The sequence below is a fragment of the Narcine bancroftii genome, chromosome 3 (genome assembly GCF_036971445.1).
Source record: "Narcine bancroftii isolate sNarBan1 chromosome 3, sNarBan1.hap1, whole genome shotgun sequence".
NCBI classification, from domain to species: domain Eukaryota; kingdom Metazoa; phylum Chordata; class Chondrichthyes; order Torpediniformes; family Narcinidae; genus Narcine; species Narcine bancroftii.
The window spans coordinates 15469094-15489520 of NC_091471.1; the positions used below are offsets into that span (position 1 = coordinate 15469094).

General features: G+C 39.7%; 1 protein-coding gene across 3 annotated transcripts in view; it reads left to right on the forward strand.

The window, feature by feature from the left end:
* atrn (attractin) overlaps positions 1–20427 on the forward strand; it is a 520815-nt gene that overhangs the window by 54826 nt on the left and 445562 nt on the right. For all 3 annotated transcript variants that reach the window (XM_069923525.1, XM_069923527.1, XM_069923526.1), the window contains exon 3: positions 2618–2731. In XM_069923525.1, coding sequence (XP_069779626.1) covers positions 2618–2731 — 114 coding nt within the window. The remainder of the gene's footprint in view (positions 1–2617; positions 2732–20427) is intronic.

Here is a 20427-nt window from a genome sequence, read left to right on the forward strand (position 1 = left end):
CAATGGGTGAGTAGGCATTCTTCATGGTGGTGTACCAGTGATCGAATGTGTTGGCCTCTCTGGTTTAGCAGTTGACGTATTGGTGTTATTTCATTGGAGACTTCTTAAGGTCGGCCTGATTGATGTCCCAAACAATGATTGGGAAGGCATCAGGACGTGCTATTTTGTGGCTGCTAAAGCACAGTGCTCAGTCACTCCATTGCTAGCCCGATGTTATATACTGCAACCAGGATGATGGCGGTGAACTCCCTCGGCACTTGATCGCCAGATGTTCCAGGTCGGGGGAACAGGATTGGGACATAATGCTGATGTTTCCTGATGCCGTGCAGTGGAGGGTGTCAAGATAGCCATAGACTTTATCATTGCCTCTTGGGATAACATATCTCTTGCAATAAAGAATGACATATAGAGGATAATATGAGAAGAGCGTGTACACATCTCCCGTGGGTTAATGAACAGTAAAATCTCTGACAAGATATTGACAAATTGTCAAGTGAAATTGGACTTGATGTGGGCCCTTCGGCCCACCATGCCCTCCACCTACTCTGGTGGGGTGGGGGGGAAGAACTGTGCCTATTTACCTTATCTGCCCTTCATTTCATGAACCTCCATTCGTGGTGAAGAACTCAAAAAAGAATCTGATGGTTTACATGTCATCACCCTACCAGAAGGATTTTGGAAGCATTTTTATATATAGAGAAACCAATAACATTTTTCAAAGGTGAAGATTCCAATGTGGAACCAAGGATTAGATTTAAACTTGTAAAAGTGCTACACTATCAGATGAAAAATAAGAGAGGTGGTCAGATTTGTAATGCACTGCCTGTATTTGTAGTGGAAATTGAATCCATTGTGGCCTTCAGGAAAGAATTGAATGCCATTACTCCTGCTTCTCTTTTTTTACCTCTCTTAATACATGCAGCAATATTTTATTCCCAGTACTGATTTCTCAGTAGTAAGATCTCTGAAATCCCTGTAATGTATGATTCCTCCCAAAGTAAGTGCCTCCATCTTTCCCATTTGATTATAGACACGTGCCTTGTTTTATAGACAGTTTAACACAATTTTAATCATGGAATGAGAGGAAATACTGTTAACAATCTTGAAACCTCCTGATCTGTAACTGTATTTGCTTTCTTGCCATCAGTGTCCTCTTATTCTTGCTTGTGTCTTTTGTGCATTGTTTCTATTTAGGCTTTGAAAGTTTCTTGTAAGTTTTCCTCCTAACCCCCTTCCCCTGCCCGTGGCTATTTGAAAACATTTGCAGCTTAACTCGTTATCCCTTCCATCCTGTTTAAAGTGGAGCCTGTTCTCTAGGTACAGTTTCTTCTTGTGCCAAAATGGTGCCATGTTTCACGAGAGGGAACATTACACAGCATTCGACAAAGCCAGTTCACACATGGTTTGGACATTTTGTTTCATTCAAGAATGTGGATACTTCATCCAAAGTTGGTTTATTGCTTATAATTGAAAAGAGGGTTGGTGCGAGGACGCAGCCTTGCTTCACGCCATTATTAATGGAGAAGGGTACAGAGAGCTCATTGCTGTATCTGACTCGACCTTGTTGGTTTTCGTGCAGTTGGATAACCATGTTGAGGAACTTGGGGGGGCATCCGAGGCGCTCTAGTATTTGCCAAAGCCCTTTCCTATTCACGGTGTCGAAGGCTTTGGTGAGGTCAACAAAGGTTCTCTGCACTTTTCTTGGAGCTGTCTGAGGGCAAGGACCATGTCAGTAGTTCCTCTGTCTGCGCGAAAGCCGCACTGTGATTCTGGGAGAACATTCTCAGCGACACTAGGTATTATTCTATTTAGGAGAATCCTAGCAAAGATTTTGCATGCAATGGAGAGCAGCGAGATTCCCCTGTAGTGTGAGCAGTCTGATTTCTCGCCTTTGTTTTTGTACAGGGTGATGATGATGGCATCACGAAGGTCCTGAGGCAGCTTTCCTTGGTCCCAGCAGAGCTTGAAAAACTCATGCAGTTTGGCATGCAGAATTTTAATTATAATTATAATGAATTGTTTTAATTATAATTATAATTAATTGTTGCTGAATAGCGGGATCACTTTGCAATCGACTCTGAGGTTGCATGCAGGTCAGGCCCGGTAATGATAGCAGATTTCTTTCTCAGAAGAATGAGCCAGATGGTTGTTTTGTGGCAATCCAGAATTGTCATTGTTCTTGAGATCAGTTTGAATATGAGATTTATTAATTGGGATTTGAACTTGCATCTATGGTACAGGGCTCTGACTACTGATAGCTACCACTTCTCCACTGAATCCTCAACATTTAAGATTTTGAAGTTTGACCCCAGCCCACGATATTCTTTGAGCTATCTGTTTTTTTTTTAACTATCTGTTCCAACATTAATTTTCAAGTTTCTCTCCAGCACCCTTGATGTTATTTCCTAACTAGGCAACACATCCTTGGGATTCTCATTTTGAGCTGCTGAGTATGCCATTGTTCCTTTTAAATCTTTATCATTCAGTATTGTATCTAAGTGCTTATTGTTCAGTATTGTATCTTGATGTTCATTGTGCCAGTGTGAAATTCTGTGGGTGAGTTTTCAAATATTTATAAATTGAGACCATTTTGACTTGAATTTGTTTTTGTACCTAGGCCAAACACTATATTGCGGCTTCGATTCATTCACTTTGCGACAGAGTGCAGCTGGGACCACTTGTACGTTTATGATGGGGACTCTGTTTATGCACCATTATTAGCTGTGTTCAGGTAAGAACAGTTGCTTTAGAATAATTGAATAATACTGTACTGAAACAAGCTCTTTTGGCCATTAGTCTGTGCTGAGTAACTTTTTTTGCCTAGCCCATAGATGTGCACCCAGACCAAAGACCTTCATACCCCTCAGATCCATGTTCTTATCTAAATTTCTCTTAAATGTTGAATTCAATCCTGCATCCACCACTTCCACTGGCAGCTCGTTATACACTTTCGCAACTCACTGATGGAAGAAGTCCCCCCCCCCCCACCCCCCCAATGTTCTGCTTAAACCTTTCACCCTTCATCTTTAATCCATATCTTCTGTTTCTTCTGTGGGGGGAAAAAAGAATGCTTCTCCCTTATCTATACCCTTCATAATTTTGTATGCTTCCATTGAATCTCCTCTCATTCTCCAATGCTCCACCAGTGGTTGCAATCTTTTTCTTTCCACTCACATGCCACTTTAAGTCATCTCTATGCCATCGGTGCTCTGTGATTAGTAAGGGATTACTTAAGGTGGTATATGAGCGGGAAGGGAAGGTTGAGAATCACTGTTCTGGACCTGTTTGTTACTGAAATATTTTGCTTGAGAAAAATTGTCATTGGCCCATTTCCTTTGGAGTTATGAAACTGCACATAATGAGTCAATTAGATATGATTAAAACAGTGGTTTTCAGTGGTACGTGAGTGGAAAGAAAAAAGTTGAGAACCACTGTCCAAGCCTATTCAAACAACTCAGTTTCAAGTCTCGGCAACATCTTTTTAAATGCTCTCTGCATGCCTTCAATCTTAGTGACTATCTTTCCTGTAGGTAGGAGACCAAAACTGCACACAGTATTCTAAATTTGGCCTCACCAGTGCCTTGTACAACTTCTTCATGACACTTCAAATCCTGGTCTCAATACTTTGATTTCTAAAGGGCCATGTGCCAAAAACTTTATTCATGACCCAATCTACATGTGACACCACTTTCAATGAATTATAAATCTGCAGTCTCAGATCTCTGTTTTATTGCACTCCACTGTGCCCTACCCTTTGCCAGACAAATTCTATCCAGCAATGTCTTCCTGAAGTGCAGTATCTCACACTTGTTTGCATTAAATTCCAATTGCCATTTTGCAGCCCATTTTTCCAGCTGGTCCAAATCCCACTGTAAAGTTTCCTGTCCACTGCATACTTGCTGATTCAATTTACCAAATGGTTGATGTTGATGACAAACGACAGCACTGATCCCTGAGGCACACCACTAATCACAGGTTTCCAGTCAGAGAGACAATTCTCTACTACCACTCTCTGGGTTCTTTTGCAAATCCAATGTCTAATCCAATTTACTCACGTGGGATTCATTTGGACATTCAATCATTATAACAGAACAAACAAGTCCCCCCTTCGCCACCACCCTCCAGCTGGCAGAACGTCGTCACCCTCAGTAACTTCTCCTTTGATTCATCCTTCTTTCTGTAAATCAAAAGGGTAACCAGGGGTCCCTACATGGGCCGCAGTTATGCCTACCATTTTGTTGACTACGTGGAGCAATCCATGCTATAAGCCTACACAGACAGAACTCCTCAACTCTTTCACTGTTACATTGATGAGTGCTTTGGTGCTGCCTCATGCATCCATCGTATGCCTGTCGATGTTATCCATTTTGCTGCCAACTTCCACACAAAATCCAAATTCACTCGGTCCATTGCGAAGCAACACTCTCACTTTCCTTGATCTCTCTGTCTCCATCTTGGGAGACAAGCGCTTGACAGATATTTTCTACGAACCCACCAACTCCCACAGCTACATCGACTACACCTCTTCTCGCCCTGTCCTCTGTCAGGATTATAATCCATTCTCTCAGTTTTTCCATCATATCTGCACCCTGGATGAGGACTTCCATGCCAGGTCATCCGAGATGCCCTCCTTCAAACAATATGACTTTCCCTCTATCACCATCAACTCCACGCTCACCCGCATATCCTCTATTACCCACCTATCTGCTCTGGCCTCTTTCACCCCTACGCACAACAAGAATAGGATTCCTCATCCTCATCTACCATCCCACACATCCTTCTCTGCCATTTCTGCTACCTACTGCGTGATCCCACCACTAGACACACATTCCCCTCTCAGCTTTATGCAGAGACCGACCGCTTCCTCCGTGACTCTCTTGTCTATTTCTCCTTCTTTCCAATTGTCCCTTGGTAACTAGCCCTGTGACCGGTGGAGATGCTCCACTTACGCCCACACCACCTCCCTCACCAAAATTTGGCTGCCCAAACAGTCCTTCCATTTCATTTGTGAATTTGCTCTGGCTGTGTTCTCCTCTTGGTCAGAGAGGTGGGCACAGACTGGGAGATCGCTTTGTTGAGCACCTCAGCACTTTGCTGGGACAGTGTGAATCTCCCAGTGACCATCCATTTCAGTTCCCTTGCTAACATGTCATGAACTCATGAACTGCCAGACTGAGACCAACTGCAAATTGGAGGAACAGCACCTCCAACCAGATGGCATTAATATTAATTAATATTAATTAAAAGCCCAAGGGCTTTTGTTAAACGCCCTCCTACCCTCACTGCCTTCCCCCAGCTCTGTTTATCTCCCTTTTCCCTTTCTCCTTTTGCACAGACATAACAAATTCTCACTTCTCCCTCTTATTTCTGTATATCCAATCACCCTTTGTTAGTCTGGTTTCCTCCCCTAACCAGCGCTCTTTATTCTGAGATTTCCTATTTTTTGATCACTCTGCTTATTTGTTGAAGAAGGGCTCAGGCCCGAAATGTCGGCAATATATCTTTGTCTCGTATGATGTTGAAAGACTGGCTGAGTTCCTCCAGTGTTTTTAATACAATCACAGCGTCTGCAGACTTTCATGTTTCAATAATCTCGGATGTCCTTCAAAAACATGGCTTCCCTCCTACTAGCATCAACTTGGCCCTCACCCACATATCCTCCATTACCTGTAGTGAAGACAGAATTCCCCTTGTTCTCACTTGCCACCCCCTCCCACACCCCCCTAGCCTCCACATCCAACCATAGAACATTACAAAACAAACAAGCTCCTTCAGCCCTTCCAGTCTGTGCCAAACCATTTTTTATTTTAGCTTAGTCCCACTAACCTGCACCCATAGCCCTCCACACCTCTCCCATCCATGAACCTGTCAAAATTCTTCTTAAATGTTAAAATTGAGCCTGCTTTCACCACTGCAGCTGGCAGCTCATTCCACACTCCCACTACACTCTGTGTGAAGATGTTCCCCCTTAACCTTGCCCCTTTCATTTTAACTCATGCCCTCTGGATTGTATCTAACCTACCTTCAGTGGAAGAAGCCTATCTACATTTTCTCTAATCCCCTCATAATTTGAAATACCTCTATCAAATCTCCCTTCATTCTTCTATGCTATAGGGAATAAAGTCCTAACCTATTTAATCTTTCTCTGTAACTCAGTTCCTGAAGTCCAGGCAACATCATAGTAAATCATCTCTGCCCATATCATCCTCCACCATTTTAGTCACCTACTGCATTATCTGACCACCAGACATATCTTCCTCTCTCCTCCCTTCTCTGTCTTCCCGTAGAGACTGCTCCCTCTGTGACTCGCTTGTACACTCCTCCTTGCCTCCCAGGGCCGGATTAAGCTTGTCCAGGGCCTGTAGCGTATGTTATAAATTGTTAAAATACATATAAATATTAAAAGAGCTATTAGTTTAAAGGAGAGAACGAAAGGGGCAAGTAGGACACCAAATGCCAGGGGAAGCTAAATTGAGAGGAGAGAGATGAACTCAAAGCGATTAAATCATTGCAAATGTAGCCTCGCAGATTATATGAATGGATACAAACTTACATGGGTGACTTGAGGACATAGGTCCTCTGGTTTTCTGGCGAATCAAAGTCTACCATGATCTATTCTGGAAACGGCAGCGTAACAAACCACAAGCTATTTTTCTTCTGGAATGGCGGAGTGAGGGGGTGCACTTTAGGTTTAGCAGGCAGCACTGCAGGCAGGTAAATTGTTTTCTCTTAGGGGATTGTGTAATTTTTAGCTGCTTCGAAACAAGAGATAATTAGAACGTGAGACATCGAAAATATATTGAATCAATTAAAGTAAAGGTGCCGCATAATATCATTGGGCTGTTGCCTGGTTCAGGTTACCAGTTTAGGGGAGGGTTTGGATCGGCTGGGTTTGTTTTCCCCGGAGCAAGTGAGGCTGAGGGATGACCTGATTGATATCATGCATTATAAGAGGTATGGATGCCATAGACAGAATTTTTTTTTCCATGGTGAAGGTATTAAAACCAAGATGAGCAGCAAACCATCTAAGATGCTGGGAAAATGTTGAGGGGAACTTTTTGTTACACGGAGGATGATGAATAGCAGGAACTTCCTGAAGTGGTGGTAGTGGAGGAATCCAATACAATCACTGTTTAGGTTGATGTTCAGGCAGACAAGGCAGAGAAAGGCATGAACCTAGTGCCGGCAAATTAGATAAGTGTGTATGTGTAGTCAAGTCAGTGCGGATGCATTGAGCTGGGCGGCACAGCTCTGAGCTGTAGAATGCAATGACTTGCCACATTTTTTTTTGTGAAAAATTTATTTAAAATTTTACAAAATACAAAACAAAACTAAATCTACCCCCTATAACCCCCCTCCCGCCCTCCCCCCTTGGAGCTTATATAAAAAAAAACATTTACATTAAATCACAATAGGTTGAAGTGCGACGTGTCAATCTACATCGTTAAACACAAATAAAATATCTAATTTACATCTAAATTCATATAATCCAAATATGAAGTCCACATTTTAACAAAAAAAAGAATAATTCCTTCATAAATTATACGTTATCTTCTCTAAATACAAACATGATTGAATTTCTTTATGCCATCTTTGTATATTTAATTCAACATCATTTTTCCAAGTTACAGCTATACATTTTCTAGCCACCGCCAAACCTAGTCGGATAAATGCAATTTGAGGTTTTTCCAAATGTGAACCTGCTATAATTGGATTCATATACTCCAATAAATACAACCATGGATCCACATATAGTTCTATTTGGAACAAATATCGCAAAAATTTAATTACTTTCTCCCAAAAAGGCTTAACCTTTGTATATTCCAACACCGAAAGCACAAAAGTACCTGTCTGATTTCCACATCAAAAATGCAAATCTGATTCACTAAAACCATATCTTTTAAATTTTTCAGGAGTTAAATATAACTGATTTCTACAACACATTTCAGACCATTCTTCCACAGAGATAGGAATAGATAAATCCTTCTCCCATTTATCCCTTATTCAAATTATTCTAATTATATCTACCTTCTTCATTTTTGCTTGTAACAACAAATACATTCTGAGACAAACCCTCTCTTTCCCTTGTCCATAACTAATTTCTCAAACTTCGATTGACTTGGTAATATTAATTGTTGACCAAAATATTTCATTAACAAATCACGTACTTGATAGTAAGCAAATAAAGTATTCTGTGATATACCAAACTCTCTAAGTCTATCAAACGAAAGAAATCAACCTTCTTCAAAATAATCTTCCACAAATATCAATCCCTTTGAGTCCCAGTCCTTCAAATAAGGATTACGTATAGAAAATGAAATTAATTGATTCTGATATTATGGAGTTTTGACTAAAAATACATCCTTTGATCCTATACTTTGATTCCACTTATACCATACCTTCAACAAACTATTCAATACAGGTACTTTATATCGTTGTAAAAGCAAAGGATTCCATTTATATATATAAAGTGATGTATTAATCTTTCCTGTATCTGGTCCATTTCCACATTAGCCCACATCGGCAGTTGATCAATATCATGCAATCTATTAATAAACTTCAACTGTGCAGCCTGATAATAATTTTGAAAGTGTGGCAGCTGAAGGCCTCCAAAATCATACTTCCAAGTCAATTTTTTCATAGATACTCGATCATTTACCTTGCCGCAAAAACAAACGTATTACTTTATTTAATTCCTTAAAAAAATTCCCCGGTATAGCACTAGGGATGGATTGAAACAAATATTGAATACGAAGAAATATATTCATTTTAATATAATTTAATCATGCTTAATCTTATTTAATAATGTAAATAATTTAAGTCATATAAATTTTGATACTCCTTATCTACAGTTAGACCCAAATACTTAATCATATCTGACCATTTAAATTTTGTAATTTGCACACAATCCAAATAATCCCCATCTGATATTGGTAATATCTCACTTTTATCCCGGTTTACCTTATAACCTGACATTAATCCATAATATTTTAACAAATCTTGTAAAGGTTCTAAAGAATTCTTAGGCTGAGACAAATATATCAACACTTCATCAGCAAATAAATTAATTTTATACTCTTGTTGACCATTTGTAATTCCCTTAATATTTACATTCTGTCTAATTGCTTGAGCCACAGGTTCTATAACCAATGCAAATAAGGCTGGTGACAATGGGCAGCCCTGTCTAGTTGACCTAAACAAATTAAATGCCTGCAAAATCTGTCTATTCGTCACCACCCGTGCAGAAGGATTAGTATATAGTGCCTTAACCCAACCAGTAAAAAGTGGTCCAAATTTAAATCTTTCTAACACCTTAAATAAAAATTTCCACTCCACACGGTCAAAAGCCTTTTCAGCGTCCAGTGCAAGTATCATGGGTTGGTTGAGTTGCTGTCTTGACGCATTGATTATTGTAATCAATTTAGTAATATCGGCAGAGTACCTATTCTTAATGAATCCTGCTTGATCTATATGTACTAATTTTGGTAAAAAAGGTTTGCTAAAACTTTTGCTACAATTTTGTAATCTATATTCAATAAAGATATAGGTCTATATGATACAACTTTTAATGGATCTCTGTCTTTTTTGATATAACTGTTATCAATGCTCTTGAAAACAACTCAGGAAAAAAACCTGTATCAGTAGCTTGTTTAAATACATCCATATACACCGGAAATAACAAGTCATGAAATAGAAAATTCTGTCGTAAAACCATCTTTCCCAGGTGATTTTCCACTTGGCATAGACTGTAATGCCTCCTTAAGTTCTAAATCAGTAAATGGACTATATAACGACTTTATGTCCCCTTCATCCAATAAAGGTAAATTCAAATTTGACAAAAAGGAATCAATCTGTTCCATATCTGCAGTCCCTTCAGATGCATATAAATCAGATAAAAACACGAAATGTTCATTAATCTGTGGTTTATAAGTCATTCCTGAATTTCCCCAAACTGCATTAATTGTTTTAGAGACTTGTTCAGACTTCAGCTGCCATGCCAACACTTTATGCGCCCTTTCCCCTAATTCATAATAATGCTGTTTTGATCTTCCAACATTTGAGGACACATTGTGATTCGTGGCGTTCCTGATTCTGAACCCCCTTAAATAAAAGCTTTCAGGATCTACTGTGTAACTTCGGAGCAAAGGAAAAGGCCTGGGCACAAAGTGCATTTTCTGCAGACCCGATTCTTGGAACGGACTATAAGTGAAATCAATGTTTTCTGAAGCTATTAATTTCAAAAACAAACGTGAAACTATCACTTTGGTTCACACCTGCAATGATCCCCATATAAGTTGATTAAAATCGCCACCCAAAGCTATGAAACCAAATTGTTGTATTACTGCTCGCAGACACATCATTAAGACTATGTACACCATATCGTTTTCCAAGTTGAAACTTCCACCACATCTTCAAATCACTAATCACATCCACACCATTCTCTCACATCGCACCACACTTTTACATACTGTGTAGCATGCAGTTCACCAGACATGTAAACAAACCAGCCAGCTGACTGAGAGCCTGAGGTGTATTTTCACTATTCAGCCAAAGCGTTACCATTTTAGTTTTCATCTTTGTGCAGTGGCTGTGACTTCATTCAAATACCTTCGTATTTATGCATCATATATGTATCATATAGATTGTGTTAAAATAATAAATAAAGGTGATAATTGGCAAAAATCACTAACCTTAAGCACCCAGTTGTTCATAAAAGTTGAAGGCAGTATCATACTATAATAATAGAGCAAGTGCAGAATCACTGAATCAGAATTGTTAGCTTGCAAGCATTTAGCGCTGGGACTTTGAAAATGCAGGGCCCGAAGCATATGCTACTTTTGGTACTAAATTAATCCAGCACTGTTACCACCAATTAATTTCCCCCTTGGTGCTACATGTTCCCTCAGCTCCTCTTTCACCAGCGCTTGTGGCCTCAGTCTTTCCAAGTGAGGCAACACTTTACTTGCGAACCTGCAGGGGGCATCTGCTTTGTCTGATGATCCCAATGTGGTCTCCTCTACATTAGAAAGACTGGAAGCAGATGACTCTGTCTGCCACAATAGTGGGGTTCTGCCAGGGTAACACATTTCAATTTCCCACCTCATTCCCATGCCGAAAGTCTGTCCATGCACTGTCAGTCTAAACCCACCCGCAAAATGGAGAAGCAGCATTTTATATCGGGGTCTGCGCACCTTCCAACTGGAGGGGATTAACATCGACTTCTCTAGTCCCATTAGCAACCCCCCACTTCCAATTATCCCTATTTCCACTTTCATCTAGCTCTGCCTCTCTTTTTCCTCATGTTTCCTTTCCTTCAGATCTGCATTCACAGAGCCATCCCCTTCTCCATAAATTCCTATCTTTCACCTCCTGTCCTCCTGTCCATGTCAAAATATGATCTTTTGTTTGTTGATCTGTGCTCCTTCCCCTCCATCTTTCTCCTTCTCTCCAGCCTTTTAATTCAGGTTCTTTTCTGCTTCTCACTCATACCTTAAAGAAAGGTTCAGGTCCAAAATGGCAATTATATACCTTTGCCTCCTATGGTCACCGCAAGACCCTGTTGCGTTCCTCCCGTATTTGTTTAAGATTGGATGAGCATGACCTACCGTTGCACAAATCTATATCGACTATTTCTAATCAGTCTCTGACTATCCATGTACTTGTATATCTGGAGACTTAAGATACCTTCCAATAACTTATCTACTTCTGACTTCAGACTCATCAGCCTAAGATTACCCAAATAATTCTTCGAGCTTTTATTAAATAGAACAAAATTAGCTGTCCTCCAATCCTCCAACATCTCACCTGTGGCTGTTATGGCCACTGAAATTTCTGCAGTAACTTTCCTCGTGGTCTGCCTTTATTTGCCTTGAGACAGCAAGTACTTTGTCTAGAGTCCATAACCTCACTGCTGTTTTGCCTCATTTGTTAGGCTGTGTCCTTCTGATGGATACAGATGCAAAAAAAATTGAAATCTTCTCTTATCTCTTTTGGTTCCATGCATAGATAAGTACTCTGGTCTTCAGTTGGAGTAATTTTGTCCCATTTAATCTTATTTGCTCTGATAATATCTTTAGAAGCCCTTGGGATTATCATCACCTTGTCTGTTAGAGCCACCTCCTGATTTTCAGTCCTCCTGATTTCCTCCTTGTGCTTTCTTGTATTTCTTGAACTCAAGTACCTCATTTGTTCCTTGCTGTCTTACCTGCTGTACACTTCCTTCTTAACCTGAGCCTCAATACCTCTCAAATCAAGTTTCCCAAAACTCGTTAGTCTTGCTTTTCATTGCAAAATTTGTACTGATTACAAATCATTACTCGGCCCAAGTTACTTCAGTCACACAGGACAGTTGTGCATCCTAAGAGCATGTAAATAATCGATTGGTTGCTTAGGAAAGTATGGAATCAAATATTCAAATAAAATTGGAGCTGAAAGATTTTGAATAACCTTTCATAATGTGATAGAGGTCCATTCAAGGTGTTAGGTAAAACCTTCTTGCAGGTGATGGCATTCCCATGTGTCTGCTGCTCTTGTTGTTGAAGTTGCTGTGACAAACAAAGTTGAAAAAGTATTATGTGAATGTAGATAGCTTGATGACCAGCACCCACAGGACTTCATCGAGCTGGATTTTAAATGTTCTTGTATTTTGGATTATATTGAAAGTTTTTAAAAAAAAAAAAGTTTTTGGAGTAACCTTGCTGCTTCCAAATTATAGTCATGCCACTAAGCCCCAGTTGATACCTTTTAAAAAGCTTTTATTTGGTGCATTAAAAGTAGACTATTGTCTTCAAAATTAACATACTGGGACCTTTGGTTCAGTTTTGTCTATATGTAAATATTTTACACATTTCCTGCTACTTCTTCACCATGACTGAAAAAGTTTTTTTTCTTTTTCAATATTTTTATTAGTTTCATTAGTAAATGTTACATAGGTATATAATAATAGTTTTTTTTTAATTGGTGGGATCTTTCAACATCAGCAGGTTCTAGTTCTCTTGGCTAGATGTCACAATAGTGTAGGGCTTCTTTCACAGCACTTGTGTGGACGACCTTGAGGTTTCCTTCCGGTCTTCATTTCGCCATAGAGCAGCTGGTGAGGCATATGGTAGTCGTCCATTCTGATGATGTGTCCCACCCACTCTGACGATCAGGTTAACTTAGTGTGACCCAAGATAATAATAAAGTATTAACAAATCACATATAATAATAAAAATGGTATTGGCCTACCATACTAAGTTGTATTGAGAAGAAATTTAAAAAAAACTATACTAATTATCAAACCCTTTCCCTTCAGAGGCTACTGGCTAAGCTTAAGCAGTCCACTACTTGATAATAAAAAGGAAGGTAATCCATCGTGTCAAAAAACCAAAAGTTAACTAATCTTACAAATTTTGAAAATAATTAAGAAAAAAACCCCATAAAGAAATAAAGTAAAGCTTAATTTCAGTAGTGGAACATTTGATTTTTTTTCTAAAGTCAAACATATCAGACAACCATTGAGTATGAGTGGGAGGGGCAGCATCTTTCCATCTCATTAATGTGGCCCTTCTCGCAATAAGGGAGGCGAGGGCCACGACATGGGATTGTGAAGCAGTCAACATCAGACTCGTTGGCCCAAAAAGAGCAAGAAAAGGATAGGACAAATTATGAAGATAAAGATACAAAAGGATCCAAGAATATTTTTACTTGGGGATATATATGAAAAGGATGCAAAATTGAAATTGGATAAATATCAAGAAAATTTTTTAAGTATTGCAAAAGCAACTGCAAAGAAATGTATAGTGATATCATGGAAAGATAAGAAGGAAGTGTTACTAAGTAGATGGTCGAATGAGATGCAAAATTGTACACCTTTGGAAAAAATTACATATAGTTTAAGGAATAGAGTTGAAAATTTTTATGGTATTTGGAAACCATATATGGATTTTATGAATAATTTTCCGTCCACCTCTTCTACCATCCACTCTTAATCAGAAATTTTAATAATAATTAATGATTGTACATGCTAGTATTATTGTATATTAAATGGTAGGTGTTTTCTTTTTTTAACTTTTTGGCGGGGGAGAAAAAATATAAACTTTTTTGTATCATTGGATATTGATATTTGATTAATGGTTTATTCATTGTTTTTTTTCTGTAATGATGCAAATAATTAAATAAAATTTTCAAAACAAACAAGAAAAGGATTGAGAGTCAAAGTAATGTTAAGAACTAAAGACAAGGTACGAAATACCCCTTCCCAGAAATTGGAAAGAGAAGGATGTAACCAGAACTTATGATACTGTCTACCTTCTTCAGTTATATATACATTTATCACATTTAGGAGAAAAATTAGAATAGAATTTAACCAATTGGACTTGGGAATAATGGGCCCGGTGTGCAACCTTGAATTGTAATAAGGAGTGTCCAGCACAAAGAGAAGATGTAGAGAGCACTCGCTTCAACATAGAGTCAGTCCTATGTAGTTTCTGAAATTAACTGTTGAAAATCTTGTTCCCATCGTTTTTTTTAAATTCTGCCAGGGAACTATCCCGAGTTCATAAAGAACTGACGACATCCGGTTTATGTTTGGGTTTGCGCCTGTAACTATATCTTGCAATTTTGTACTGGTAGTATGATAAGGTTGAAGACTGATTAGTACCGAGTAAGTGTTACTTTCATCAGAGATGTCTGAGGTGAACATTGTGGTTTAAGATTTCCACTGTTCAAGTGAGTACAATACAGGACATCCTAATTTTGTTATTTGGATCATGCTGTTTGCACAAATTTTCTTTGGTTGTTAGCACTTAGACATTACAAATATAAAAAAACTTTAGTTCCTCTTGAGTGATTTTACTTATTATATAAATTGTTTTTGAAATAGCAATGCATGGAAATACAACAGATTTGATTGGATCATTCTAATGAATTTGGTTTCCATATCCAGATATTTGTCATTGCTTCTTATTTCAGAAAACTTTACTGTAAATCATGTTGAGAATTATAAGTTCTAAAAGAACAATAGATGATGGAAATATCCAGCAGTAGGAGTAGTAATTGGCTGCTTGACTCTTTGAACTTGCTTCACCATTGAATAAGATCGCAGGCAATCTCACTGTATTCCAAATTCTGTGTTTTACCTACCCCACCATCCTTTCACTCTTGCCTATCTAAAATCTTTAACTTCTTTCTTAAAGTTATTGAAAGAGTTGCTTCAAATCTGTGAACAAGTGGACTCACAGCCAATGGCTGACTTCACTTGCTTGTACCTTGATTCTTCCTCAGGAGTTTGTGGAGGAGCTAGTGGAGTTGTTCAAGTGAACCGATACGGACTTGAAGGGCCGATATGGCCTGTTTCTGTGCTGTAAACAGTTACATGGTTATATATGGTTAACTAACCAGTTTCATGACTTTCTGAGAAAAAAAATATAGTTGAGTTGTTTTTGTGATTTTATTCCTGTGACCAGTGTTCTTCCAAAGGGAAGCTTGTTGGGATCCCTGCTGTTTGTAGCTGACGTGGACATTACCCCTCCATAAATCTTCGTCCGCGAAACCAAGCCAAAGAAGAAATCATTTTAATGTGGTTATTGCAGATGACACTCAGATTGAAGTTGTTGAATATGTGGAAGGTAGTTTTGGTCTATTGGGTGAGAATGATGTGTTGATAGGCTGAGAAATGTGGAGTTTAATTTGGATAAATGCAGATTATGCATTTTGGGAGAATTAATAAAATCCTGATGTACTGTGGGTCGAGTGAGGAACCTAAGAATGGTGCCCAAGTCCAAAGATAATTGAAAGTAGGTCTGCAGGTAGCTAACTTGATTCCGAAGGCATCTGGGATATTAGCCTTCATTACTCAGACATTACGTGCAAGAGGAGGGAACTTCTTTTCCAATGTTATAAAACATTATTCAGACTTCACCACACAAGGAAAGAAATGATAATACTCAAAAGGTTTGCGGGGAAATGCACCAGGATATTGCCTCAGGTGGAGTGTTTTATTTATAAGGAGAAATTGGAAAAGCTTGAACGCTTTACCTGGAATGGAGAGGATTGAGAGGAGTCAAATAGGAAACAAATATAAGATCAGGTTGACTACAGAAAACTACTCTCCATATCTGAGATAGGTAAAATTAGAGAACAGAAATTTATGGTAAGGACAAGAGCTTGTGAGGGGATCTGAAGAGGACCTTTTCTTCCTGGAATACACTGCCTGACAGAAGAGTCGGTGCAGTCGCTGAATACATTCATGAAGTGTCTTGATGAGCGCTTCTATCTATTGGGTATAGGCGGCTACAAGTTGAATGCTGGAAGATGGAATTTATGTGGATGGTGTCCACAGGTTAGCATGGACATTATGGGTTAAATGACCTATTTGACTATGGAAAGCTGCCTGTACAAAAACAAAGGCGAGAAATCAGACTGCTCAAACTACAGGGGAATCATGCTGCTCTCCATTGCAGGCAAAATCTTCGCTAGGATTCTCCTAAATAGAATAATACCTAGTGTCACTGAAAATGTTCTCCCAGAATCACAGTGCGGCTTTCGCACAAACATAGGAACTACTGACATGGTCTTTGCCCTCAGACAGCTCCAAGAAAAGTGCAGAGAACAAAACAAAGGACTCTACATCACCTTTGTTGAACTCACCAAAGCCTTCGACACAGTGAGCAGGAAAGGACTTTGGCAAATACTAGAGCGCCTCATATGCCCCCCCAAAGTTCCTCAACATGGTTATCCAACTGCACGAAAACCAACAAGGTCGGGTCAGATACAGCAATGAGCTCTCTGAACCCTTCTCCATTAATAATGGCGTGAAGCAAGGCTGCGTTCTCGCACCAACCCTCTTTTCAATCTTCTTCAGCATGATGCTGAAACAAGCTATGAAAGACCTCAACAATGAAGACACTGTTTACATCCGGTACCGCACGGATGGGAGTCTCTTCAATCTGCGGCGCCTGCAAGCTCACACCAAGACACAAGAGCAACTTGTCCGTGAACTACTCTTTTCAGACGATGTCGCTTTAGTTGCCCATCCAGAGCCAGCTCTTCAGCGATTGACGTCCTGTTTTGCGGAAACTGCCAAAATGTTTGGCCTGAAAGTCAGCCTGAAGAAAACGGAGGTCCTCCATCAGCCAGCTCCCCACCATGACTACCAAGCCCCCCACATCTCCATCGGGCACACAAAACTCAAAACGGTCAACCAGTTTACCTATCTCGGCTGCACCATTTCATCGGATGCAAGGATCGACAACGAGATAGACAACAGACTCGCCAAGGCAAATAGCGCCTTTGGAAGATTACACAAAAGAGTCTGGAGAAACAACCAACTGAAAAACCTCACAAAGATTAGCGTTTAGAGAGCGGTTGTCATACCCACACTCCTGTTCGGCTCCGAATCATGGGTCCTCTACCGGCATCACCTACGGCTCCTAGAACGCTTCCACCAGCGTTGTCTCCGCTCCATCCTCAACATTCATTGGAGCGACTTCATCTCCAACATCGAAGTACTCGAGATGGCAGAGGCCGACAGCATCGAATCCACGCTGCTGAAGATCAAACTGCGCTGGGTAGGTCATGTCTCCAGAATGGAGGACCATCGCCTTCCCAAGATCGTGTTATATGGCGAGCTCTCCACTGGCCACCGTGACAGAGGTGCACCAAAGAAGAGGTACAAGGACTGCCTAAAGAAATCTCTTGGTTCCTGCCACATTGACCACCGCCAGTGGGCTGATATTGCCTCAAACCGTGCATCTTGGCGCCTCACAGTTTGGCGGGCAGCAACCTCCTTTGAAGAAGACCGCAGAGCCCACCTCACTGACAAAAGTCAAAGGAGGAAAAACCCAACACTCAACCCCAACCCACCAATTTTCCCTTGCAACCGTGTCTGCCAGTCCCGTATCGGACTTGTCAGCCACAAACGAGCCTGCAGCTGACTGGACATTACCCCTCCATAAATCTTCGTCCGCGAACCCAAGCCAAAGAAAAGAAAGAAAGAAAAAAAGAAGAAATTAAAGATTGTTTTAATTTCAAGTAAGATGCTTACAAAGCTGCCTCAAATAGTAATGGGTTGGTGGATTGGAAGCATTTTTGAACATAGCAGAGGTAGATGAAGAAACTAATAAAGAACAGCAAGATGGAACATTTGAGTGGATCGGTGAGAAACATAGATACAGACTTTAAGACCTTTTGTATATGCACAGAAAGAGAAAATGACTAATGGCAAATATGAGGCCCTTAGAGGTGAGAATGAGAGACTTTATAATGGAGGAATTGAACAATTATCTTGCATCTGTCTTTGCAGAAGAAAATAGAATATCTGGCAGATATATTAAAGAATCAAGAACTTAGTGAAAATGTGGAAGTGAAGGAATGAATGGTACATGTTTCTCCCTAGAAATGGTCACACAAATAGGTCGGGATGATGGTGTATGGCACAGGAATATGCATCCTCATGTATTTATGTGTCTGTTTGAAAGCCTCTTAGATGCTGCTATTGTATCGGTCCTCTACTATGGGATATTTTTTATCCTGGGGTAAAAATTCTGACCTTCTTCCCTATCACTAGCTCACATCATTTTATAAACTTCTATCAAGTCATCTCTCAGCCTTTATACTTCAGAGTAAACAACCAGTTTGTTCAACCTTTTCTCAAAGCTCATACCCTCTTATCCAGACAACATCTTGATAAATCTCTTTCTGTACCCTTTCCTCAGCCTCCACATTCTTCCTGTAATGGGGCGTTGAAGTGTAATCTAGCCAGTTATCTGCCATGACTTCCTTACTCTTGTATTCAATGCTTCACCTAATGAAAGGAAAGAGACTACACTCCTTTGACACTTTATCTTAACGTGGTCACATGCTTTCAAGAGAACTTCCATTTGCTGTGTAGTTTCCTCTGGAGTTTGACATTCCAAAGTACAACACCTTGCATTTTTCAGGATGTTTCACCTGTCTACATTGTTGAGAAATGGGGTGGGGGAGTTACAAGTAAGGTGTAAGCATAAGACAGAGATATGGAAGAAATGTCTTCACTCTTTTGCAGCAGACTTTGAAAGCTCAGTTGTTTTATTAATTAAAAACAGAAATAGATCAATTTCTGGATATGATGGAGATTGAAGGATATGGGGATAGTCCTGGAAAATAGCACTGAAGTAGAAGAACAAAATGAATGAGAGATGGGGTGTGTCGTTGTCCTTAGCTGCTGAAGCCTTTCTGACACTGTGCTGAAGTGTTGGAGAGAGAGATCAAGGATTTAAACCCAGCATACTGAAAGATTAATTGTTAATGTGCATCTGTAAATATGCTTGTGGCTTGAGTCCCCCTTGTTGTTAGTGTTACAAACTAACGACCTTTTTAATTTTGTTAGTTACTAAAGGGACATTGTTATCACTAACAAGGGAACAGCAATGGAAAACGCATTAGACAATGTTAAATTCAAAATAATAGTTTTTTAATATTAAACTATTAATCATATAATATTTCTTATTTCTAAACAACTCTAAATTTAACCTACCATGCACAAATTTAAATGTGTGTGTGCAATCAAAGTCCCACTCTGAAAAGTCCATTTTAAAACTTCAGCCTCATTTTAGTCTTGCTTGATGGTCTTAAATTTTCAGTTTAGAATTAATTATAAAACGTTTTTAACTTCAGGTCTCTTTAAACTCACAATTCTTTTGATGAGTTGTCCTTGAGAGATGTTCTTCAAACAGAAGTGACCATCTTCTAAGCTTCAAATGTATCCGCTGTGAAAAGGATAATGCAAGTCCTGATTTTCCAGGATCAAATCTTCTTTTGAATGAAGACTTTGGAATCTGTTTTCAAAACAATGAAACTGCCCTCTTTCTCTTAGAGGCAGTCAGAAATAGGCTTCTCTTTTGAAATCTACTTATTCTGTGTCCCCCTTTTGTTAGGAGTAACACATAGGCAGATGCTAACACCTTGTGGCAGGCTGAGCCACTCTGTAAGCGAACTGGATTAGGGAACTGAGGATATACCTGGCACAGTTGGGGCTGTCGTCATTTTCGTCCTGGAAGTTGCAAGCGTCGTCGGGAACTGGAAGATAAAAGTGCGTGTGCGACTTCAATGAAAATCAGTTGGTCTAGCTCACTCATGACTGTCAGTGTGGTTTGTTCGTTGCACCTCCTCGTGACCCCGATGGACCAAATGTCAATTTTGGACCCCACGATGAATGAGGATAATGTACAAAATGTGGATTTGCTGAAATTGTCTAAATTTTGGACTCCACAGCCTATTGTCTGGTTTAAACAGGCTAATAAGGCCCAGTTCCATGTCAGGCAGATCACCATGGACACCTCGAAGTATTACTACGTGGTCAGTTCACTCGACCAAGAGAACACTAGAAGAATTGTTGATTTCCTGCATCAACACTCTGCCGTTGACAGTTACGTGGCCTTTAAAGCGCTCATCATTCGTACTTTGGGG